The sequence below is a fragment of the Chiloscyllium plagiosum genome, chromosome 9 (assembly GCF_004010195.1).
Source record: "Chiloscyllium plagiosum isolate BGI_BamShark_2017 chromosome 9, ASM401019v2, whole genome shotgun sequence".
In the NCBI taxonomy this organism is placed as follows: domain Eukaryota; kingdom Metazoa; phylum Chordata; class Chondrichthyes; order Orectolobiformes; family Hemiscylliidae; genus Chiloscyllium; species Chiloscyllium plagiosum.
The window spans coordinates 26,893,151-26,918,957 of record NC_057718.1 but is presented as its reverse complement, the minus strand read 5'-3'; the positions used below and the strand labels follow the sequence as shown (position 1 = coordinate 26,918,957).

Below are 25,807 nucleotides of genomic sequence, written 5' to 3'. Positions count from 1 at the left end.
TGAAAAAAAGAGCTTTGTTTTATTATCATGTCACTTTTTATTTCGGAGTAATTTGTTGATTCCTTGATTTCGTCTTCAGAGCCTGTATGCACAGACATCTTGTCAGAGTGAACAGAAAAGAAATGTTTATGATCCTGTTTCACCATAATTTGAGGGAGATGGTGGCTAACCTTTAATGTTTCCTCATCTAGCACTGGCACAAGTGCCTCTCTTGAGAAACACATGTTAGCAGTTATGAGGCAACCATTACCATTTTGTGACCTACCCAAGGATTACTGAAGCAAATTGCAGCTGATCTTGCATGCCAAAACAGCCAAAATATGGCTGGTCTGCTTGTTTATAGTCAGAAAAGTGTTTTCTTTCACCTCAAAATAGAGGTTGAAATCTGAAGCATTTCCAAATCATCTATTATTTGAATTAAATGATGTCAGCTGCATATTGGATTAAATATGAGATGGGGGAATTTGAGTGCAGAAATGTTAAAGCTAACAGACATATATTTTATGGTTTAATATCTGGAGAAATTGTAATTTTGAATATAACATAAATCTGAGAAGGAATGCTGGATGGCTTGAAGGTCAAAGGTTTTCAGCAAAATGGGAAATGTTGAACAGCCAGTGCCTTTCTGTGTTTTTCACATTTGCAGAATTAGTCCCTGCTTTTGGGGCTTCCTAGTTGTCTACGTTGTTTCCCAATGTTGCCTTAGTCCCAGCATTTTTTCCATTATCCATACTGATGATCTTTACCTTACTGTAACTAAGCAGTGTCATGTTGATTTATAAATTATTCATGTGTCTGATCAGACAGTTTACCTCTGCAGAGGTTGTGGTGGAAATTTAGCTTTGCTGTATGGAAATTGTGTGTAATTTATAAAACATATTTCTCTGCTAGAGATTCCAAACAAGTTTTTAGTAGAATACACTATGTTATGGAAATTACTAAATATTAAAAGCAAGAATCTAATCCATTAAAGTGATTTGCTAAATTACCTTTTTGGAACAACTATCTCCCCTAAGTCTGTCCTTGGTAAATTAAGTTTGGGCATTTTTAACTATGTACTTTTGTTGTTTGTAACTTGACTTGCTTGTAACAGCTGATAGCTAACTTGTTGATATTGTGAAGGAATCTGATGGGCTGAAATTTTAGGCATGCCCCCACTTTTGTAGGGAATGTAATCTCGGAACAACACAAGATTCTCAATACTGAGATACAAGCTATTAGACTAGACAGGATTGAGGTTCATAAGGAGGAGATGTTAGCAATTCTGGAAAGTGTGAAAGTAGATAAGTCCCCTGGGCCAGATGGAATTTATGCTAGGATTCTCTGGGAAGCTAGGGAGGAGATAGCAGAGCCTTTGGCTTTGATCTTTATGTCATCAATGTCTACAGGAATAGTGCCAGAAGACTGGAGGATAGCAAATGTTATCCCCTTGTTAAAGGAGGGGAGTAGAGACAACCCTGGTAATTATAGACCAATAAGCTTGCCTTCAGTTGTGGGTAAAGTGTTGGAAAGGATTATAAGAGAGTGAATTTATAACCATCTAGAAAGGGATAATTTGATTAGGGATAGTCAACACGTGCCCTTTGAGAAGGTGACCAAATAGGTGGATGAGGGTAAAGCAGTTGATGTGGTGTATATGGATTTCAGTAAAGTGGTTGATAAGGTTCCCCATGATTGGCTATTGCAGAAAATACGGTGGCATGGGATTGAGAATGATTTAGTGGTTTGGATGAGAAATTGACCTGCTGAGAGAAGACAGGGTGGTGGTTGCTGGGAAATGTTCATCCTGGAGTTCAGTTACTAGTGGTATACCGCAAGGATCTATTCTGGGGCCACCACTGTTTGTCATTTTTATAATTGACCTGGATGAGGGCGTAGAAGGATTGGTTAGTAAACTTGGAGATGACACTAAAGTCAATGGACATGTGGATAGTGTGGAAGGATGTTGCAGGTACCCTTGGGACATAGATAAGCTGCAGAGCTGGGCTGAGAGGTGGCAAATGGAGTTTAATGTGGAAAAGTGTGAGGTGATTCACTTTGGAAGGAGTAACAGAAGTACAGAGTACTGGGCAAATGTTAAGATTCTTGGTCGTGTGGATGAGCAGAGAGATCACAGTGTCCATGTGCTAGATCCCTGAAAGTTGCCACCCTGGTTGATAGGGTTGTTAAGAAGGTGTACAGTGTGTTAGCTTTTATTGGTAGAGGGATTGAGTTTCGGAGACATGAGGCTATGTTGCAGCTGTACAAAATTCTGGTGTGGCCGCACTTGGAGTATTGCGTACAGTTCTGGTCGTCGCATTATAAGAAGGAAGTGGAAGCATTGGAAAGGGTAGAGACGAGGTTTATCAGGATGTTGCCTGGTATGAAGGGAAGGTCTTATGAGGAAAGGCTGAGGGACTTGAGACTGTTTTCGTTTGAGAGAAGAAGGTTAAGAGGTGACTTAATAGAGACATGATTAGAGGATTAGATAGGGTGACAGTGAGAGCCTTTTTCCTTGGATGGTGATGGCTAGCTCAAGGGAACATAGATTTTAAACTGAGGGGCGATAGGTATAGGACAGGTGTCAGAGGTAGGTTCTTGACTTGGAGTAGCCAGGACATGGATTGCCCTGCCTGCAGCATGAGTAGACTTTCCTTAACTTCAAGAGTACTTAAATGGTCATTGGATAGGCATATGGATGATAATGGAATAGTGTAGGTTAGTAGAGCTTCAGATTGGTTTCACAGGTTGGCGCAACATCGAGGGCCAAAGGGCCTGTACTGTGCTGTATTGATGTATTCTATTCTATAACACTAAATCTACCAAGGCAATTTGGAAAAAACCTATTTATCCAAAGTATGGTAAGAATCTAAAAGTCGATATACAAGGTGTAGTTGAGATGAATTGCATAGCTGTTTTTTAAAAGGATGCTAGAAGACACAAGGGAGAAAGTAATAGGATATTTGTTGTAATGTTATATGAAAAGGATTGGAACAAGGATCTGGTAGATAAATGACAACACAGATCAGTTGGGTCAAATGGTTTGTGTCTTTGCTGAAGGTTCGAAACAAATGTTTTTAATAGAATACTCTATTATGGAATTTAGTAAATATCAAAAGCAAGAATCCAATCCATTAAAGTGATTTTGCTAAATTACCTTTTTAGAACAATGATCTCCCTTGAGTCTGTCCTTGGTAAATTAGGTTCAGCGAATTTAACCCAGTTAAGATATTTTTCCAGAAAATTAACAAGTTATAAGTAGTTCACTCATGCGCATTTTCCTGTGCAATTCGTTTGTTTGTTTGTGTGTTTTACTATTTTTTGGATGAGATGTTAAATTTTGGCCCTATTTCCTCAAGTGAGAATAAACGATCACATAGCATTATTTGAAGAAGAATAGTAGACCCTGTCACCTTAAAAATGATCACATGGCAGTTTATTGCTCTGTGCAAATTTGATGTCATGTTTTCTACAATACAGTAATGACCACACTTCAAAACTACTTCATTGTGTGTAAAGTGCTTTGGTATTCCAGAGGTTATGTACAGCTCTGTAAGTGCAAATTATTTTCCTCCTTTATGCTCATGTATTTAAATATTAGTTTGGCTTTCATGGCAAAACTCATGGTTTGTGATATGTGAATTCTCCCAATTTTTAGTTTTCAGAAGCATGACTTTCATTATTTCAACTCTGGTGTCTTGAATTTGAGAATGTCATGTGACACTCAGTTCTTTTATTGGCATATTTTAGAATTGGAAAAATAGGTGTGTGTGGAATATCATATACTCAGGATCATTGTGAAATGCCTGATGTAGTTGTTTGTTTATTTTTTCTGGTATTTTTGGGAAGCCTATTGGCTGCATGCTGAAAATGAATTTGCATAACCATTCTGAAATTGATATTATTTGACATGTTTCTTGAAAATTCTGATTTTGGGTTTTATGGTTAATGTTTAAATGCTAGGAAGTAATTTGAAAACAAAGAAAGATTTGGTATATTTTTAAGTGTTTCCTTGGATTGATAGTTTAGCTCATGTCTGAATGGCAGAGGTGGTGTAATACACTTTGTGCAAGTTAAAATGGCAAATTGTTTTGGTGAGATAGTATTTTATCCATGTATGAGAGACCGTTCGATTTCTGGAAGTGTATCCCCAAGTTTGTACTTGCCTTTAAACACTTAAAACTATATTGAAGCACCCTTTGTGTAATTAACATACGACATGAAGTAAGTTTAAATACCTGGAATCTATTGTAATGTACAAATTTGATTTTGAGTATGCAGGTAAGTGATGTGGTCCCAGAAGGCTAATAATTTTTGTGGATGACTATTTTATATCCAACCATCCTTCCCTTTTCTCACATTTTTTCCCTTTTTTTAATATTCCTTTCATTTGTCAATTCTTATATATATGTTTAAAAACAAATTGCTGTTGTACTTCTAGAATGTTGTCCAGGAATATGATTACTGTTTTTACTGGTTAGAAAATATTTAAATGAAAGAGAACAAAGAATTATTGAGAGAATTTTCAATGGATAACGTGGAAGTGGAAAAGTTAAATATTTCTTCATCCAAGACCCAAGGTTTTCCCTCAACAGGATGCTTAATACTGATCTATTCAAAAAAAATTATCTAAAGTGAACACAGGCCTTGACCTTTCCAGAAATGTTGTCTGTGATTGATGCTTTGTGTACTAAATCACTGAAGCTCCCAAGCATGGAAGAATCCAAACAAATTTCTGTTGATGGCAAAGGATGAGTCAGTCTTCAGTAAATTTGGAAACATTAAAATGGGCAAAAACTATGGGACTGACGATCAAATCAGACAATCCTCAGTTTTTATGAGGATGACATTGCTTACGACTGTTCCCCTTTGCCATGCTAATCTTGGGTGACTTGTGGCAGTGACTGACTTTTTCCACCATTCAATACATTCTCATTCTTGGGATCCTAGTTCAAGGCTGTGAAATCCATAAATTAAAATGTGGGAATAACATAAATAAGATGCATGTTCTTTCAGCAAAGTTGTGGTGCTTTACCTGATATTCTAGGACATTATAAGTGGACAGTAGCTTCACTTTATGGGAATATATTCGAGTAACAATCTCCATATGCTGGCAGTAAAAAAAAAAAATTTGAACAAATTCAATTTTGTGACATGGTTTCTTCAACACAACTAAAGAAACTGTTCAAACTGTTTATAAAAAAAAGATTGGTTTTAGGATTTTGCTTTGTAGGAAAAAGTACTCTTGCAAGTGCACTGTATACAAAAGTGCTAGCAATTTGGGTGGAAAAAGTCAGGGCTCATATTGACTAATTTGTACATGCTCAATGTATTTTTTTTGATTTTCGTAATTTTGTTTTTTTTCTTTGCCTTAATTGCATCATTAGTGTCAAATATTTGACACGATCTGTGATTAATCGGATTAATATAATTCCTGATAATAAATAGTGCCATGCAATTAGTGTCTTCAGCAGCCTTTTATTGCCTTGAATTCTGGACCTTTATGTAACTAGTCTTCCGTTAGATTTGCAGACTTATTCCAAAAAAAATGTTTTAATTGGAGGCCTTGAAGGGCTTCTCCCACTTATTATCAATGAATTAGTTTCCCACCCTTTGTATTCAACAGATGCTTGGGTGTAGAGGAAAAACTCTGACATCAAAGCGATAAGAGTTCTGGAGATTAATAACTTCAGCATTCTTCCGTCAAAATTCTACGTGCATGTACTTTTTTTTTAGGTTTTTGATTTTTTTTTTCTTTAGTTGTCTTTATTCCCAGTATTGGAACCACACATCCCTTTTTGATGGTGTGTAACCCTCAAGGGATTAGGAAAGTTAAAGTAATCTGTAACTTATTAGTACTGTAATGTTTTCTTTTTTTATAGGACACATAATAACCTTTGGCTGCCAGAGATGTTGGCCCAGCTCAGCCCACACTTTACAAAAGCCCATGACATGCTGGAGGTGGAAAAGAATGCGATTCTTGGTAAAAAAAAAAAAGTTGTTCTGTATTCTTTCAATCTGGAGTGAGCACTAGCCTGTATTTGCAGATTTTAAAATATGCTTATTTTACAAGCTTTGGCTAATGTCTGTTTTGCTCCTATTAGTGCTTCCACTAATTGTTTGTTCTTGTGTAAAATTAGTTTAAGCATCCACCACTTAGTCTTGTAGGTCTTCCCATTTACACTGAAGCAATTCAGCTTTATTTGACAGTTGTATAATTTTTTTCTTTGTATCAATTGCTAATTTGCACATCAAGTAGCCTCAAGACTTGTTATCTAAATACGCCTTTTCGTTATTTCATGTTTTAGTAAAAACAAAACTGAAATCTTACTTAATAACTGTTTTAAACAGCATGTCTGGTAGTACTTACAACTTGAAATCTCCAGACTGAGTGGTTTTGGCCAACAATTACTATATTAATGTAAAACAAGTTTTTAAAAATTCATTCGTGAATTGTGGGCCATCATTTATTGCCCATCCCTAAATGCCCAGAGGGCGTGAAGAGTCTAACATGTTGCTGTGGATCTGGAGTCACTTGTAGACTAGAGCAGGTAAGGATGGCAGATAATCTGACATTGGTAAGTCAGATGGCTTGTTATGATGATCAACAATGGCTACATTATCATGATTAGACTTTTTTAATTCCATATTTTTTAATTGAATTAAAATTCCATCCTCTGCCATGGTAGGATTTAAACTCATGTCCTCAGAACATAAGCTTGGGGTTTTGCATTATTAGTGTAGTGACATTGCTATTATGCTACCGTTGTCTTCTCCTTTTTTTTAATAGCAACTATGTTTATTTTTCACATAAATTACTTGTGGGACGAGCTTGAGGGGGAGAGGAAGGTGATAGGACAGAGAGGAGGGTGGAGTGGAGAGATGGAAAAAATTTTGGAAAGGTCAAGAGGGCAGTGCCGTGTTGGAAGCTTGGGACTGGGTTTAGGTCGGGGGAGGGGAAATGAGGAAACTGGTGAAATCCACATTATTCCCATGTGGTTGCAGGGTCCTGAGGCAGAAGATGAGGCATTCTTCCTCCAGGTGTCGGGTGGTTAGAGTTGAACTGTTTAGGGGGGGTGGTGGGATTGGTTGGTGCGGGAGTCCCGGAGATGTTCTCTGAAACAATCCGCAAGTTGGCATCCTGTCTCCCCGTGGTGTCCTGGCGCCCACACTTTTTTTTTTCCCTACCCTCCCCACTTCCATCCAAGGCCCCAAAGGATCCTTCCACATCTGACAGAAATTTACCTGTACCTCTACATTGGGGAGACAGGACGCCAACTTGCGGATTGTTTCAGAGAACATCTCTGCGACACCTGCACCAACCAAGCCCACTGCCCTGTGGCTGAACACTTCAACTCCCCCTCCCACTCCACCAAAGACATATGCAGGTCCTGGGCCTTCTCCATTGCCAAACCCTAACCACCCGACACCTGGAGGAAGAACACCTCATTTTCTGTTATGGGACCCTGCAACCACATGGCGTTAATGTGGATTTCACCAGTTTCCCCCTTTCCCCTCCCCTCATCTTATCCCAGTCCCATTCCTCCAATTCGGCACCACTCTCTTGACCTTTCCACCATCTTTTCTATCTATCCGCTTCACCCTCTTCTCTTACCTATCACCTTCTCCCCCACTTTCATTGAGCTATCGCATTCTTAGCTACCTTCTCCTTCTCCATCACCCCCCCCATTTATCTCTCAGTCCCCCTGGCCCATAAGTCTCGTTCCTGACTAAGGGCTTCTACCTGAAACGTCGATTCTCCTGCTCCTCGGATGATGCCTGACCTGCTGTGCTTTTCCAGCACTACACTCCTGACTCTGATCTCCAGCATCTGTAATACTCACTTTTTCTTTGTGGGAATAGTTCCCTTCTTCCAGACCCCCAACACCATCTCTCAAAATCATTGATTAATATTTAAGAATATAAAACTATAAAGAATAAAGTTTGATTTACTGCTATTCTCTTCATTGTATTGCCAGTTATTATACTGGGTTGATTTTACTAGTTTAAAGTTTTAACGAAAACTGAAGAAACTCATTATCTTTGTGCCAGATTTTGTATCATTTGTAATTTTGATAAGCTTTTTAGAGCAGTTTGTAACTTTTATGCAACAAAACTGGTTTCTTGTTGCCTTCTGTACAGGTATTCCACAGCCTTTGCTTGATCATGCTGATGCTCCAGTGTACAAATCTGTGTTGGAACGAATGCAAGGGTTCTTCTGTACTTTGTACGACAATTGGTAGGAGGTTGTTTTGTCACTACTTCAGTATATATTTAATGAGCAACATAGAATCAAAGAAACCCCACAATGTGGAAGCAGACCATTCAACCCATTGAGTCACCCAAATCCACCCACACTCATTCTGTATTGCCCATGGGTAATCCACTTGGCCTGTACCTCCCTGGACACTGGGCAATTTAGCACAGCCAATCCACCCAACTTGCACATCTTTGTACTGTGGGAGGAAAGCCACGCAGACGGGGAGAATGTGCAAACTTCACACAGACAGTCATGTGAAAACATGTTCTGAAAGCTAAAGTGGTGGACTATGCATGTGGTTGAGCATGAGACACTAATAAATGATGATTCTTTTCTGATGTGACAATATCATGTCAAATCATAAACCTGTGTTTCTGTGATTCTGTTTGTGCTTTTATATGCACAAATGCAGCAGTTAAAATACTGTTCACTCTGCAATGCAAGCTTTTGTCGTGAATGTTAATTTTACTATCAATACTTTTTTGGTGTTTTACCAATAATTAATTTCTCGATACGTTCCTTTGTGATGGTGGTTTGTGTCGATATATACTTCGGCCTATGCCAAAGTCCTTGAGTGCCTTGCTGCAAGTCTACAGGAGGCGATAGTGTTGCTAGCTTATTCAACAGTAGAGGGCAACATAGGTCAAGCTATAGTAATTTTGCTAGACTTATTTTCTTCATTCATATTTTACATCAGCAAACTGTAACATCTCTGTTGCAAACTTGACATGAGTTTCAACCATGGCCTTTTCCATCTTTGTAGCTCAATGCTGCATCATTTGTGTGTACAAGCTTAAACTATTTGTAAATATATTTCTTTTCTGTAAGTATTTGATGCTTTATATGGTGCTTTAAATTGCATTTTGATTTTGAAACATTACACTGTTTTAACTTTATCTTTTTAACAGTTTTCATATCCTTGGGAATGCTGGACCAAGTATGCTTCAAGATTTTTTTGACATAACCAATTTTGCAGAATCTGTAATAAACTCCGCTTTTGTGAATCTGGAGAATATTCCTGACTACAGGCTCCGTCCAGTGCTACATATCCTTTTGATTTGTGATAGTATTCTAAAGTCATAAAGTATTCTGGATTAGTGGTGCTGGAAAAGTACAGCAGTTCATGCAGCATCAGAGGAGCAGTAAAATCGACGTTTTGGGAAAAAGCCCTTCATCAGGAATACAGGCAGAGAGCCTGAAGGGTGGAGAGATACCCTTCAGGCACTCTGCCTATATTCCTGATGAAGGGCTTTTGCCCGAAATGTCGATTTTACTGCTCCTCTGATGCTGCCTGAACTGCTGTGCTTTTCCAGCACCACCAATCCAGAATCTGGTTTCCAGCATCTGCAGTCATTATTTTTACAAAGTCACAAGTAGTAGTGTTTTGTAAACTTGAAATGCACTTTGAGTGAATTCATATCTGTGATTGGCCCAACTTTTACATTTGGATTGTGCCTTGAATCTATAAAATGTTAAAAATTAATCTGAAGGAAGAGAGGAGAAAACAATGGGGTTTTTCTTTGATAAATACTTGAACAAATTAACCAATGTAAAATGAAAAATATGGAGTTGGAAGCATAGAAAAAATTACCTTTAGCTTTAATAAGTATAAATGTAACAACTTTTGCTTTAACATTTTGCTTCATCATAAAAAGCCAGTGAAAATCTCTGCTATATTTACTTACCATCCTGATTGGTTAGGCATGTTGTGATATTGACTGACCACAAGTTTGCTGTATAACTGAGAATGAGAAATCGTTTGTGGTACAGCACTGAGTTCTGATGCAAGTTTTGAATCTACATTTTCCCAACAAGATCTTTTGTATATTGTTATCATGGATACATGCTTGGTAACTTGGAGGGTAGAACACTGAGTAATGTCTGGTCTTTATTGATTTGCCTTTCTGATATGTATTGCTGTGAAGAAAATAGAAGACATTTACTTAACTTGTATGTACGCGTATTTGTGAAACCATTAGTCCAGTCCTGCCCACCTGAACATTATGAATCTGTGCTGTGTCCAATTCTCGGACCTTTGTTCTCCTACTTGCTGCAGGTATGTCTTAAAAAAATTCTGATGGTTTTTTGTTTTTATGAAGAAGTTTCTTTAAAAAGTCCCCCAATTTTCATAGGTTATTTGTTGGTTGATTGTATTCTCAGTATTGCAGACATTTTAAATATTTTGTGGATTTTTATTCTGGTAGTAAATAGAAAACAGCAATGTAAAATATGAAAATAGATTTTATGCAGTTTTCTATAATTTTCGTTTAAATGAAAGCAAGGATATAGTATTTTGGAATACTCTGGCAAGAGCATCAGTCAAGTGAACTAAACTTTCAAAATTCACCCCAAAAAGCTGTCAAGACTTGAGTAATCTAAATTTAATATAGAATGATGGAAAGAGAATTCTGTGTAGTACTAGTACTAAGTCAGTTAAGCATCTGAACTGTAAACTGCCTTTTCTCTCAGAATCTGTTTGAAGTCCTCTAATATAATATTTTCTGTTGTTTCAGATTACAGTATTTAATATTGTTTGCATTTAGTGAACTGTAGAAAAATGCTATAAAGCTGAGAGAAGCAGAGTATATATTTATTCTGTTTATGCATTTCTCATAAATGGAAGCTTTACTTTCAGACAGCTAGTCGAATAGTCCAGATATGCCTGAAATAAATGTAATTTGGATTAATGAAAACTTGAAATCTTTACATACATTTTCAAATGTTGAGTGTTTAAAACACCCCAGATACATTGAGCATTTTTATAGCATTTTGAAACTGGTTTATTAATAAATAGTATGCTTAGAATTCAAGTTCTAGAACTTTCCCATCTGTCAGTATAACATGTAACATTATTGTTTGCCTGACAGAGACTAAGTGCCAAGTGGGTTGTCATCAATCAGAGGGGCCTGTTAGAGTAAGTTCAAACATCATGGTCATAAATTTAGATTTTAAGACTGCTTATTGTCTTGAGTATTGCTTAAATGTAAAACAAATGTTTTTATTTGAATGGAATAATTTTGATTTTTGTTGAGTAAAATTGATACTTGACTTTGCAAATGCAGAGTTTCAAATGTTGGAACCAACGATAATTTAATTTCTCTTAACAAAATTACATGGTAAAACAATTTTGTTTTCTGTTTTTGGAATTATGACACTTAAAGACGCCAAATCCTGCTTGCAAACTTTCTTGTTTAACTGCTAAAGTAATCGATGATACTCTACCTTTCATCCTTAGATTTCTGCATTTTGTTGTGTGCAACTTTCCTTAGTGGTAGCACATCTAAGAATCAGAAAGGTTTGGGCTTCAAAACATTTATTAGGTTTAGATGAGTAATCTAGGTTGATTCTTCAATGTAGCATTGAGGAAATGTTTCATTGTCCTTTGTGATGTCTTTTAGATAGAATTTCATATTCAACGACTTAATTTTTTCTTTATTCATTCATGGGATATGGGCACTTCAGGCCATGCCAGTATTTATTGCCCATTCCTAATTGCCTGAAGGACAGTGAAGAGTAAACTACATTGCTGTGGGTCTAAAGTCACATGTTGGCCAGATTAGGTAAACTGAGTTAGGATGGCAGATTTCCTTCCCTGAAGGACATTAGTTAACCAGATGGATTTTCATCTGACAATCGATAGTGCTTTCATGATTAGATATTTTAATTCCAGAGATATAATTAAATTCAAATTCCACCATCTGCCATGAATGTCGGTCCCCAGGACATTACCTGACTCTCAGAATTAACAGTCCAGTGATAATGCCACTGGGCCTCCCCATGACATTTAGTCAGAGAAGAGCATGAGAATTTTTCTTTTGTTCTGGCCAACATTTTAGATTTTGCCGACCACCTAGACTCTTTCTTCCAATTACCAAATTCTTCCATCTTTCTCCCATTGCCACTTATGATGTGCACAAATTATGATTACCTTTTGTTTAATATATACTTTGGTTGAACATTTTTTTGACAACCTGAATTCATGTAAGCACTTTTCATATAAGCAAATGCTTATTCCTTTAAATTGTGACATTAGTATTTTTATGTTTTAATTGCCTGGTAAATCAAGGATGGTAAAAAAATTATTCAGGATTTATTTTTCACTTCAGTTTTAAATTGAGTATGTTTTATTGATGAGCTGATTCACAAAGATGAATGCAATTAGAGTAAATAAATAAAGTCAGAATTTGCTGATCTGGTAGCATCTGTGGACAGGAAGCAAAGTTAACACTTCGGATCCAGTGACCCATCTTCAGAAGTGGACCTGCAACATTAGCTCTGCTTTTCCTTCACAGCCGGACCTGCTGAGCTTTTCCAGCAACTTGATTTTTTTTAAATATTTCCAGCGTCTGCTGTTTTGTTTTGTTTAGAGTCAACTACACATCGCCTTAAAGTAATATAAATTACACTCTTTCTCATCTTGTTGTGAGGATTATAATATGTTTATTTTTAGGGCTGAAAGTGGTGCTCCTGAGGAGAATCCTGAATCCCAAGAAATGCTGGATGAGCAACTGACTCGACTTCTCACGCGTGAATCTATTGATCTAATGAGTATGGAGAATAAATACTATTCATTTTGTTAATAATTTATTATATAAACTGGTTATAGTTTTTATTTTGAAAAAATCTATTTGGGCAAATAAATCTGTTGTTTATTACCAATTTGAAATTTCCTTCAACGATTAAAGCTGTAATATTTTTTGAAAAAGCTTTTGTTGCAGAAGTATGCAATTATATCATGTGTTCTATAGTGCCTGACCATATAGAAGAACCATAACTGTTGACTTTGAGTAATGAACAGCTAAAGTAAATTCCAAAATTCTGAACATTTTTGCTTTGTAAAATAATCTAACCCTTTTATTTTGGCCAAAATGTTTTTTTGAGCATTATAATCAAATTTCATACTTAAATAGTAATAAGCAATAAATGGCCTTTTTCTGTCTTTCATTCAAGTGAAACAACACAAATTTTGGTTCTTGGGCCACTTTGAGTTCCTTCTCTTTGATTTCTTTTTACTGCAATTTCTCTTTTTTTCAGTAGCTTCCTCTTGCCCACTACCCATTCCTTTCGAATCGTGTTGTTTTTCATTATCTGTCTGTCTCTCCAACTTTCATTTGGGTATAAAAATTTTTACACAGGAAACTCCATCTTGACTGTTTTATACAGTTGTTCAACTGAGCATTGTGGCCCTCACAATGCTTTCCATCAATTAGCACTCATGGCAGTTTTCTAATATTAATGCATTGAGCAGGTTGGTTCTGAATATTAAGTCTATTTTTGTTTTGCAGCTGTTTGCTGTTGTGTTAAGAAGGGCCCTGAGTCCATATCAGGTGACATGGATGGTAAGTAAATGGGTAATTTTTCAGACTTTAGTCATGTAATGTTTGACCTTAAATGTTTCAAGTTAAAAGAAAATGTTCTGACTAAAACCAGTGGCCTAATGAAATAAAATATTTTCAAATCCAAGAATCGATATGCCACATATGTGTGGAGCAAGTACATCATGTCTTTGTCCCTATGTAGTTCAACACAAATCTCATGGAAAGAGCAGAGAAAACAAGAAGACTTTACATGTTAAGGTTTTGAACATTTTGCATTTCTACAGATACAAAATATTTCACAAATGTTCTCGAGATTAAATATAGAGTAAATTGAGCATAAAGGAGAAAGTGAGGACTGTAGATGCTGGAGATCAGAGCTGAAAATGTGTTGCTGGAAAAGCGCAGCAGGTCAGGCAGCATCCAAGGAGCAGGAGAATCGACATTTCGGGCATGAGCCCGAAAGAAGGGCTCATGCCCGAAACATTGATTCTCCTCCTTGGATGCTGCCTGACCTGCTGCACTTTTCCAGCAACACATTTTCAGCTAAGTTGAGCATAAGTCAAATCATCTGATGTGATTCTCTGCTACTACATCCTACAAAGCTAGAACAAGATCTTTAAAAATATAAACACAGTAGGGGGGCAGCTTGATTGTCTTTTTGTATGGTTAGCATTACATTTGAGCTCATTGCTACTAAACACTCGAATAAACTGATATGTTAATGAAGCAAGTTCAGTTGAAAGCTAAGAAACTAAATACAGTTTCACTCTGCTACATGTATCTTAGTAAGCTAGTAAAGTTGGTTTGCAAATTAGCCAACCTTGAAATTGGTAGATAAAATTAACATGTATAGTGGGCATGTTCATACAAAAGTGAATATCTCACTGTATGCAGTCACCATTTTCTGTTACTGAAGCATCTAAACAAGACTGTATGCAATGCAGCTGACTTTATTTTAAACCAGTGGTTCTCAAACGTTATCATCTTTGAATCACTAGGATGGAGATTTATTACACTACGATGCGGTATGAATTGTTGAAAAACTAGCTGTGCAGCAAAGGAAGGAGTTTATTGTTTTCTTTTACGACTCCTATCTGTAAATATGAAATTGATGATTAGTGCATTTGGTTAGTGATTTTCACTGTATAACTTAAGAAGCAACTGCTTGCTTTAAATGTTAATAATTTGGTAGCGACTGTTGCCCTTTCTTCTGAAAGACTTTATTTGTATTCTAACTTTGAATCCATTTCAAGTAAGTGGAGTATGAAAACTAGGAAGTCTTGCTAAAGGTATAGAAGGGACTGGATCAACAGCTAGAATATTGTGAATAGTTTTGGTCCTTTTATTTAAGATATAATGGCACTGGAAGAAGTCCAAAAATGAAGTCTGAAGAATTTTTTTTTTGAGGAAAGGTACGTATTCTTTGAGGTTGTATTCACTGAAGCTTTGAAGAGTCAGAGGAGACCTTTTCAGAAACAGACAAAATTTGTAGGTATCTTGAAAGGTTTGTTGCACAGAAGTTGTTCCTACCTTGTGGGAGAGTCGAGGATCAGAGGCATGATCTCAGAATAAGGGATCACCCTTTTAGGAGACAGAAAAGAGAGATTTCTTCTCTGTGTGGGTAGTGAATCTGTGGAATTCTTTATTGCAGAGGGTTGTTGAAGCTGAAAGATTAATTTTTAATAACCAAGGGAATGAAAGGTTATGGGGATAAGGCAAGGAGGAGTTGAGGATTATCAGATCAGCCATAATCTCATTGAATAGTGGAGTAGACTCAATGGGCCAAATGACTTAATTGTGCTTCTAAGTCTAATGGTTTCTTCATGTTCCACGTCTTGATTGGGAGGAGAAGCCATAAAACCTTCCTGACTGTTCTTAACCCATTTCAACAACCAGAGGAAGCCAAAGACTTGAGCTTTGCTAATTCATGCAATATGGATCTACCCCTGACCTTAGCTAACTACTGAGTTGAATGCATGCTCTTGAATAATTTTTATATATTCAGAAGAAAAGGTTGCCTGTCTGCTTCTATCACTGTCTTTCCAAATGTGTTAGCGATGTATTTTATTCTATCATGAAAAATAGACATTACAGGCAAGGCCAGGTTTTATTAGCCAGGCCCAATTGCCCTTGGATTGAATAGCTTGATAAGGCATTTTAAAGAGCAGAGTCAACCATATTGTTGTTTTTTGTAGGTCAAACCAACTTATGATGGCAGGTTTGTTTCAGTAAAGGATATTAATGAACCAGATGGATTTTTATGATGATCTGACATTTTCATGGTGACTATTACTGAGACTAACTTTCAATTTGAGATTTTTTGTTTTTTAATTGAATTTAAATTTCACCAGCTGCTGTGGTAGTGTTTTAACCCCGTTTCCCAGTTCATAACCTGGGTTTTTGGATTACTAGTCAAGTGCTGTTAATATGATGTCAACTTCCCCCTATATGTTGTGAAAACTTCAATGGTTGACAGATTGTATCAAGCTTTAAGCTACCTTCCCATGGGCTTAGAGTCATTGATTCCAGTTGAACCTTGAGTGATGCAGTTTGTGTGTTTCCAATAGAATTTCATGTGAAAGTTGATTTTGTATGTATGGGTTTTCTTAAGTAGATGACGAAATGATGAACACAAGTGATGGGCCACATGTTGGATCTGAAGAACTCACTGACCTTGGAAAATGTCTGCTCAAGTCTGAGGTAAACAGTTTGATTTTCTTTAATACTGGATAAAACAATTTTGGTTGATAGCTTTTTAAAGGAGAAGATTGTTAGGCACAAGCCTTGATCCAAATATCTCTTTCAGTATATATTGATGATATTTTCACTTCTTGTTTGGTTTGGATGTGGATCAGAAACCAACTCTGAAGTGGAATGCTAATAGTTTTGACAGATCTCCTTTGTTCCTTCTAGGATATCTGTAAGGCACTGTTAGCAACTGCCTACAGTGCAATCACTTGGAGTGACACCATTACATGTCAGCGAGCAACACTTCAACTTTGCTGGCCATTGATCAAACAGGCAAGTATAGAAGTGGACGAAGAATAAATGTGAATGTTTTTGAGAGAATCTGAATTTCAGTGGTTTAAAGATGCACAGGATCTGCGTAGCACAGGAGGCCAACAGCCCATTGAAAACTATTTTGTTCCCCACTTACTCTGTAATCAGAACATTTTGAATTGAGCAAGTTCATTGGGTTTCCAAAAGAATACTTGAGTTGGATGATTTTACTATCGAGGGCTTTATAGCAACCGGAGGTTTGGGGATAATTGGAGAATGATTATTAGTGGGATTCAGTCAGTTTCCCTGTTTTCACGCCGCCTTTTGGCTACTTGTAATACTATTATTTGATTGGACAACAATTTAGTGTATACCAGAGTTTGTACTTGAGACTTTTCAGTTTAGGTCACTGAGCTGAGTTCGATAGTTTTTTTTTAATCAACAAAATCTAAGAAAGTACTTACAGTTTCAGGTTGGTTTAAATAAGATTTTTTTTTGTGATTGCTATTAGTTTAGATCCATTTAGTATTGGTCTTAATGTATTACTGTTTGCTTGGCATGACTTTTCATGCACAGCTTATTTATCTTTGAAATCCTAGTTATATTGTGTTTGGAAAATTATTTTAATATCTTGTTTTGTGGGACTAGCAATACAGACAGCTTTGCAATGTTGCAGAAATTATCCCTATGTGTTGCAGGGGATTTTCTACAAGAGCTATAAGCATTGTCTAATGATATCACTGTCATTTTATTTAATTTTATGTTTGCCATCATTAGCAAACCAAAGATTTATCTGTCTGTGTGCAACATACTCCACTAACCCTCCCAATATATTTACCAAAGGACTTCCACTCATTTTAGAAAAATCTTCTGTGTCCAGTGTTTGGAAACCTTCTATTTAAAAGTTGGATCTTTCCCACAAAAATTCTTATACCTAAATTACAGAGCTGTTTCATTCAATGAAATGTTTGATTGGTTTGTAAAGGACTTAAATGTTTAAAGGAATTGTCAAACATAACTAAAACTATTCTTTTGTTGCTGTTGAACAATTTTTTTCCTCCAATTTGTTTTTGGGAAATTGAACATTGAATGTCTTGGATATTAAATGAAATTTTGGGTTGATCATTACATTTACCCATCAGTTCTTTTGATTAAATTGCAACTTGCTCATGTTTTATCCTGATGATCTTATTTAGCCAGGCACTATTCTTTCTTTGACCCAAATGTTTATGAAAACAAAATAAATTGATTATTCCTTGTATTCAGGTATTGTCTGCAACCCTGCATTCTGATGCAGCCAGTTGGTTCTTCATGAGCGTGCTTAGAGGGCTGCAAATGCATGGACAACATGAAGGGTGCCTCGCAGCACTGGTCAATCTTGCTTTCATGATCTACGAGGCATTGGTAAATAGCATCTCTGAATGGAGAAGTGTGTTATAAAAATGATTGATTCAAAGGCTCTCTGTTTGTATTTTCTATTTATTAGGGGAAAGAAGAATGGCAGGATGACTTAGTGGTTAGCATTGCTGCCTCATAGCATCAGGGACCCAGAGTCAATTACAGCCTCTTTGATTGTCTGCCTTTGTGGACGTGTTTAGGTGGGTTTCCTCCAGGGCCCCGGTTTCCTCCCATAGCCTAAAGATGTGCAGGTTAGGGTGGATTGGCCATACTAAATTGCTCCGTACTGTTTTCAGGGTTTCTAAGCTAGGTGGGTTAGCCATGGTGAATGTGGGGGTACTTGAGGGGGTGTGGCGCTCTTTGGAGCATGAGCACAGACCTAATGTGCCGAGTGGCCTCTTTCTGCACTGTAGATATTCCATGATTATATATAACGTACATAAAAGCATGAGAAATTGTAGTAGGAGCTGATCATTTGGCCCTTCAAGCTTGCCTTACCATTCAACACATGGCTGAAGTGACCCAAGCCTCCCTTCCTGTTTTGTACCAGCTCAGCATAGCCTTCCAGTATCTGATATTTCAATAATCTATCTGCCTCATCTTTAAATATGTTTGGTCATTTGGCTTCCACACTTCTCTGGAGTAGACTATTTCAGACATCTACTACCCACTGGAGAAGAAACTTTTGAGTGTCAATTTTAAATAAGTCCTTTATTCTGTAACTATGTCCGCCAGCTTGAGATTCCTCCCCTGGCGGAAACATAATCTCAACATCTAAACTATCAAGCCATCTTCAGAATCTTTTTATCTTTCAAAAGATTGTACATTATTCTTCTGAACTTTAAGTAGTAAAGCCCTAACCTGTTTAGCTGTTCTTTATATGGTCTTCTTCCCAGGAATCAGGCTAAGTGAATTTCTTTTGAATAGCATCCATTCCAGGTATATCCTTTTTTAAAAACCGGGACCAAAATTGTACACTGTATTCCAGGTACAGCCTTACTACACCCTGTACAGATGTAACCACACTTCACTTTTTTTTAAACTCTAAATGCCTACTTGTATTATTTTGGCATGATTCAAATTGCTGCCTTTAATTGCTTGCTGCACCTGCATGCTAACCTTTTGTGATCCATGTACAAATGCATTCAGAACCCCCTATGCTGCACAATGTTGGAGTTTTTCTTCCATTTAAATGAAGTCTGCTTTTTGATTTTACCTACCAAAATGCATGCATTCCCACTTTCCTATAGTAAACTCCAACTGCCATGCTTTTGTCTATTCACTCAACCAATCTAGATCCCCTTGCAGATTCCTTATGTTGGCCCCAACATGGCCTCCCACCTTTTTTTTTATTGTCAGTAAATTGGAAGACATACTGTCTTGCCACCCCCTGGACAATGCATACACACATCATTAATACCGACTTGTAGAAAATTGAGGACTGATCCATGTAGCACTCCACCAGTTACATCTTTCCAACCTGAAAAAGACCCATTAGTTAACAGACAAGACAGTCAGGGCTAGTTCATAAATCCGTACCAATGCATTATCTTCAATGCTACAAATATAGGAGTGTGGGGGTATGGACCATGTTTTAAACAACACGGTCTTCTATTAATATAGCATCTTTAATGTAATAAAGTGTCTCAAACTGCTTCACTGGAGCATTGTAAAACAAAATGTAACTCCAAGCACTAGATGTTAAGCTAGATGATGAGTGGTTTGATCAAAGATGGTTTCAAGGAGTGTTTAAAAGGGATAAGTATGTTGTAGAGGTTAAGGAAGAGAATTAACTCACGTCTGTAATGTGATGGAATACAACTGCTTGAACAAGTTTTGAAGCAGAACTCAAAGCTGTCCATAACAAAGCACCTACTTAATTAGCACCTTGTGTACCAGTTTAAACAATAATTCCTTCCACTGACTTCTGTCACCTAGAATAACAAGTACAGCAGATGCAGGGAATACTCCCTGCAAGTTACACTCCACACCTCTCACTATCCTGACTTGCAAATATCATGGGTCAAAATGCTATACAGTCTACCAGAATATACTGCAAGTTTACCTGCACCACGAAAATTGCAACAACGGAAGAAAACAGGTAACCACCATCTCAAGCAATTACGGATGAGCAATAAATGCTGTCCTTACCAGGGATGCCTGCTATCCTGTGAAAAATTTAGAAGAATGTAAACTTGGTGTACAGTTAGGTTGCTCTGTGCACATTAAATCTTTCCAAATTTTCAGAGCTTTAATCCTTTTATTATCTTGTAAATTTTTATATTTGAGATTTTTTAGGGAGAAAGTGCTCCTTCCGCTAGCTTGCTCTTTTCTGTAAACGTAGAGCTAAACAATTAATATTGCTCGTTAGCCTTTCCTTCTGTTGTCTTTGATCAAACATAGGACTTACCTAAGTGAAAAAAACTACATTTTTATTTTGTTTTACTTTCGATTATGAACTGAAAAGGACAATTTTACAACAAACAACTGAGGAAAGCAATCAGTACTTTTAAAAAGCAAGTTACTGAAACTCTTTGTAGTTGGTGTTGCTTTGCAAGCTGTGAGGAAGATCTAAGAAGAGATGGCCTGGCGCCAAGATGTGCATACAATGAGAGATTTGGCCGGGAATAGGTTGCTGATTGATTTGTGGAATGTGACTAGTTGTGGGTGCCAAAGATCAGCATGACCAAAATTGTCTCATTAGTTCCTGGGTTGCTCAATAGTATTTAGTTGTGAATGATAGTGAGAAACCTTCAAACCTCTGGAAGGGAAAATGCTTAAAGCTAAAGGAAGCTAGTTTACTCTCACCAGTTGTAAGCTGCTACTTTCATCCAATAAGTCAGAAACTTTATAATTTATAAAACAGTTGTTCTGAGCCTTCCGTGAAGTGAAACAACCCGAAGGAAAAGACGAGTTGAAGGACTTGGGAAACAAAAGGAATGCTCGATCAAATCTTTGATACTGGTGCCATTGAACTGTTTCCTCAGTATATTTTTTTCCCTCTCACCCACAATACAAATCCTTAGGTATACGTGGTGTTGGAGTGTATTGGAATGGGGTTAAGGTTTTAAATAGTAAATTTATATGACGACAATTTATTGTTGTTTTTCTGTGGTTAGAATCTATTTGTAATAAATAGTTCTTCTGAAGTACAGAAACCTGGTCCATATTTTCTGTTCACCTGGATCAGAGAGATTGGTAAATTGGGGATCCTGCAAACCTTTATGATGACTCCACGAATAGTGAGACTTGATTGCCTGCATGCTATTGTCATCTAAACCAATCGCCCGGTGTAGCACACTGGAAATGTGTATGAGGTAAAGGCCATGTGTGCACTCCTAGTAATACAAAAGCCTAAATTGCAAGTCTTGCTCCGTATTCGGTCACAAGTGCTATGAGGCAGCAATACTAACCACTAAGTCATCCTGCCATCTTTCCAATGCGCTAATGTTAGACCTGTGTATTTGTGGCAACGCAAGTGGATCAAGTGGTAAAAAAGGCACATGTAATGCTGTCTTCATTGGTCAGGCATTGAAATAAAAGTTGGCAAGTAATGTTGCTGCTGTAAGAAATTTTAGTTAGGCCAGTTTTGGTGGTATCCTGTGCAGTTCTGGACACATACAATAAGACAGATGTGGAGACTCTCGAGAGGGTGTAAAAGAGAATGTTACCTAGATAGGAATGTATTAGCTATAAGGAAACCTGAATTGCTTTCATTACAACATTGGAGGCTGAGTGGGCGGCACGGTGGCTCAGTGGTTAGCACTGTTTCCTCACAGCACCAGGGACTGGGGTATGATTCCTGCCTCTGGTGACTGTCTGTGTGGAGTTTGCAATTCTCCCCGTGTCTGCGTGAGTTTCCTCCGGGTGCTTCAGTTTCCTCCCACAGTCCAAAGATATGCAGGTCAGGTGAATTGGCCTTGCTAAATTGTCCGTAGTGTTAGGTGCATTAGCCAGAGGGAAATGGGTCTGGGTGGGTTACTCTTCAGAGGGTCGGTGTGGGCTGGTTGGGCCAAAGGGCCTGTTTCCACACTGAGGGAATCTAATCTATTCGAGCTTGTCTACTGCTGAAACTTCATCCTTTTCCACATGTGGGTTTCTAGCCAACTCATTTCCTTCATTCTTTGTAAACTTCAGTGCATATTCTTGCATATAGGTTGTTTTGCTAACCTGCATTTGGCTATTGGTCTATCAACAACTCCAATTTTAAAATTCCAGTCCTTGTGTTTTAAATTCCCTTGCAATTGTTCCCCAACTCTTCGTGTAATGCTGTCCTCTCTCTTTTCTCTTCCCCCCCACCACATGCAAACAAAATTGTTTTGACTGTTGGCTTGTCTGCCCAACCTTGTTTATCCCCCTCTCTTTCTACCTTTTCAGATTCTCCTTAACACCACCTTTTCAATTAAGCTTTTGGCCACCTGTTTTTTTTTCTTCCTTTGACTCAGTGTCTTTATTTCTAATTAATACAACTAAATTAAATTGTTATTTTGCATGTTAAGTGCACAGTGCAAGTAACACATCACATTTAGACCCAAATATATTTGTGTAGCTCCTTTCATATCCTCATGATATTCCAAATACTTTATAGCCAAACGAATTAGTCTAATAGAAACATGTTTGTCATCAAAAGTGAAAGAATGGTCTTTTTCTGGTGTTGACTGAGGGTTTACTTTAGGTCAGGACATCAAAATTCCCTTGCTCTTCTTTGAACAATGGAAGGGGTCTTTAATAATCACACATATGCCAAGATATATTTGTTTATTCAGCGTTTCACGTGAAAGCTGGCACATCTTAGAGTTCAGCAGTTCCTCAGTAAGGCACTAAACTGTCTGCTGGGTTATATGCTGAAGCCTTGTAAGAGGTTTGATGGCATGACCTTTTAACTTGGGTTCAAGTCTCACCTACTCCCTGATGTGTGTAAGAACACCTTGAGCAGGTTGCTTAAAATATTTATATATTTATGTGTGGGACATAATTATATTAAGTAAGTAAAATACCAGAGGGGTGTCACTAAGCTTGGTGATGTTTTGTAGTATCCTAATGATGTACCATGTTGATTTATTTTATTTATATGTACTATAGGTGTTAAATATTTTCTTTTTGAATTGAATTTGCAGAGACCACGATATCCCGATTTAAAAACAGTTATGCAGCAAGTTCCTCAAATCTCTGGAGATGCTTTAGACCAGTTTGATACAAAACTTCTGAACCCATCATCTCATAAAATGGGTGACAAAAGAAGAAAGGACCTCTTCAAGAAACTCTTGTCTGGTTGCATTGGGGTAAATTATGGTGTCTTCAAAAACTTAGCTTCCACAAAATGTGTAACATTTGAAGAAGTTTTGAGGAAGTTACAAAAAAGATTGAGGCCAGAGTAGTATATGTTGTTTACTTTAGAAAAGCCTTCAAGGATTGCATGGTCGATCAATTAGGAAAGTTAGGTCACATGGGATTTAGGGTGAGCTTCCCAATGGGATATATAATTGTCTTAATGACAGGAGAAAGAGGGTGATGATGAGGGACTGGAAGCCTGTCACCAGCAGTGTTCCACAGGGATCGGTTCTGGGTCCTCTTTGGTTTGTCATTTATTTAAATTATTTTGATGAGAATATAGACGGCTTGGTTAGTAAGTTTGCGGGTGACACCAAAATTGGTGATATGGTAAGCAGTGAAGAAGGTTTTACAAGATTATAAACAGATCTTGATCAAATGGGCCAATGGGCTGAAAAATGGCAGATGGGAATTTAATCTGGATAAATGTGAGGTGTTACATTTTGGTCCAACAAACAAAGATAGGGTTTATATAATTAATGGTTGGCCCTGGGGTAGTGCCAACCAGGGGTGCAGGTACATAATTCTTTAAAGTTTCCATCACATATAGACAGGGTAGTTTAAAAAAAAAACATTTGGTATGCTTGCCTTCATTGCTCAGTCCTTTTGAGATAGGAGTTGAGATGTCATGTTGAGGTTGTATAGGACATTGGTGAGGCCTCTTCTGGAGTACTGTGTTCAGATGTGGTCACCCAATTATAGGAAGGAAAGATGGAAAGGGTTCAAAAGAGATTTATCAGAATGTTGCAGGGTATGGAATGTTTGAGTTAGAGTAGCTGGGACTTTTTACTGGAGTGTAGGAGGTTGAGAGGCAAACTGATAGAAGTTTATAAAATAATGAGGAGTATAGATGGAGTTAATGATGGTTGTCTTTTTTCCCTGGGGTGGGAGATTTCAAGACTAGGGGGCAGATGTTTAAGGTAGAAGGAGAGATTTTCAAAAGATATGAGGGGCAAATTATTTACGCTGTTTGCATGTGGAATGAGCTTCCAGAGGAGGTGGTGAATCACAACGTTTAAAAGACATTTGGATAAGTACATGAATAGGAAAGGTTTAGAAGGATACCAGCTAGGAATAGGCAGGTGGGACTAGTTTAGTTTGGGATTATGTTCGACATAGACTCATTGGACCAAAAGGTCTGTATCTGTGCTGTATGACTCTAAGCAGTGATGTTTAAATTATATAGGACTATTTGTACATTCTCCAAAGGAATACTAAATTGTTATGCATATGTTGTATTGAAGTACTGTTGGAATTCCATTGGTAGGAGGCTGAAGAATCTCAAACTAGGTTTAACTTGGAGTGAGCTTGGTCTACTAAATTGCTGGCTTCCCAAACTCCTATCCTTGTTTTCATGTTACTTGATATAAATAGCTCTGTCCTCTGGTACTATATCCTGCTCATTAAAATCTGATATCTATCTCGCAAAAGAACAATTTTAATACCGCACCCCCTTGTCTCTTCAAACTGACACGCCATTGCCAACCTGTCACTGATCCCAAGTTGCACCTATCTTCCTCAGCTCCATGTCTCGCATTCTTCCAGTCAAGTTGATGCTCCTTTTACCCTACTGAAATAGCTTTTATAGATTATGAAGATAAAATATCACTTGTCCTTTTCAACTAGTCTACATCTTTGCCATATTCCCCCTCTCCAATGCTTGTCCACTTCAAGTTGAATTAGAGTAGCACTCATCTGTCTCCATTCTTTGCTATTTTGTCACAGAATCACCTATTTGACTCATATTCTTGCTCCCAGCCCATTGACTTGAGTCTTTTGAGCATTTGTTCCTTTGCTGACATTATTCAAAATAACATTTTTAAAAATGACTTATGTTGACTACGTTAGCTTTACCACCCCATTTCATTTGACTATCTGAATTGCTCAACCATTTATCCAGCATTCAATGTTAGATGAACAATATCTTGCTCTTAATTAAATATTGAGAAGGTGAAGACCATCATCATAATAGGTCTTTGCTACAAACTCTGTTGTCTTGTCATTGACACTCTCTCCTTGATGATTGTTGCAATAAAAGTAAAATACTGCAGACAGTGGAACTCTGAAATAAAAAAAACAAACTCAGCTAGACTGGCAGCATTTTAGAGAAACAGTTGACACTGAATGAGATATGACTCTTCAGAACTGTATTGTTTCCAAAACTATCAGTGACCGCATATCTGTTGGAGAACTCCCCTCCACAGCTTCCAATCTCGTGGTACCCCAACCCTGCTCAGCCCTTTCATCCTTTTGAGGGATGGGCTAATTTTAATTTATGAGGAGAAAGTGAGGTCTGCAGATGCTGGAGATCAGAGCTGGAAATGTGTTGCTGGAAAAGCGCAGCAGGTCAGGCAGCATCCAGGGAACAGGAGAATCGACGTTTCGGGCATAAGCCCTTCTTCAGGAATGAGGAAAGTTTGTCCAGCAGGCTAAGATAAAAGGTAGGGAGGAGGGACTTGGGGGAGGGGCGTCGGAAATGTGATAGGTGGAAAGAGGTCAAGGTGAGGGTGAAAGGTCAGAC

The 25,807-nt window shown here is 37.6% G+C and overlaps 1 protein-coding gene across 3 annotated transcripts in view; it reads left to right on the top strand.

Annotated features, from left to right (window-relative positions):
* Positions 1 to 25,807, top strand: part of LOC122552710 (exportin-5) — a 102,505-nt gene that overhangs the window by 74,113 nt on the left and 2,585 nt on the right. For 2 of the 3 annotated variants that reach the window (XM_043695602.1, XM_043695599.1), the window contains exons 21-31: positions 5,862 to 5,962; positions 8,122 to 8,218; positions 9,148 to 9,284; positions 10,198 to 10,295; positions 11,107 to 11,153; positions 12,690 to 12,787; positions 13,525 to 13,578; positions 16,169 to 16,257; positions 16,471 to 16,578; positions 17,824 to 17,961; positions 23,073 to 23,237. In XM_043695602.1, coding sequence (XP_043551537.1) covers positions 5,862 to 5,962; positions 8,122 to 8,218; positions 9,148 to 9,284; positions 10,198 to 10,295; positions 11,107 to 11,153; positions 12,690 to 12,787; positions 13,525 to 13,578; positions 16,169 to 16,257; positions 16,471 to 16,578; positions 17,824 to 17,961; positions 23,073 to 23,237 — 1,132 coding nt within the window. The remainder of the gene's footprint in view (positions 1 to 5,861; positions 5,963 to 8,121; positions 8,219 to 9,147; positions 9,285 to 10,197; positions 10,296 to 11,106; positions 11,154 to 12,689; positions 12,788 to 13,524; positions 13,579 to 16,168; positions 16,258 to 16,470; positions 16,579 to 17,823; positions 17,962 to 23,072; positions 23,238 to 25,807) is intronic. The other variant, XM_043695601.1, reaches the window with a different exon arrangement.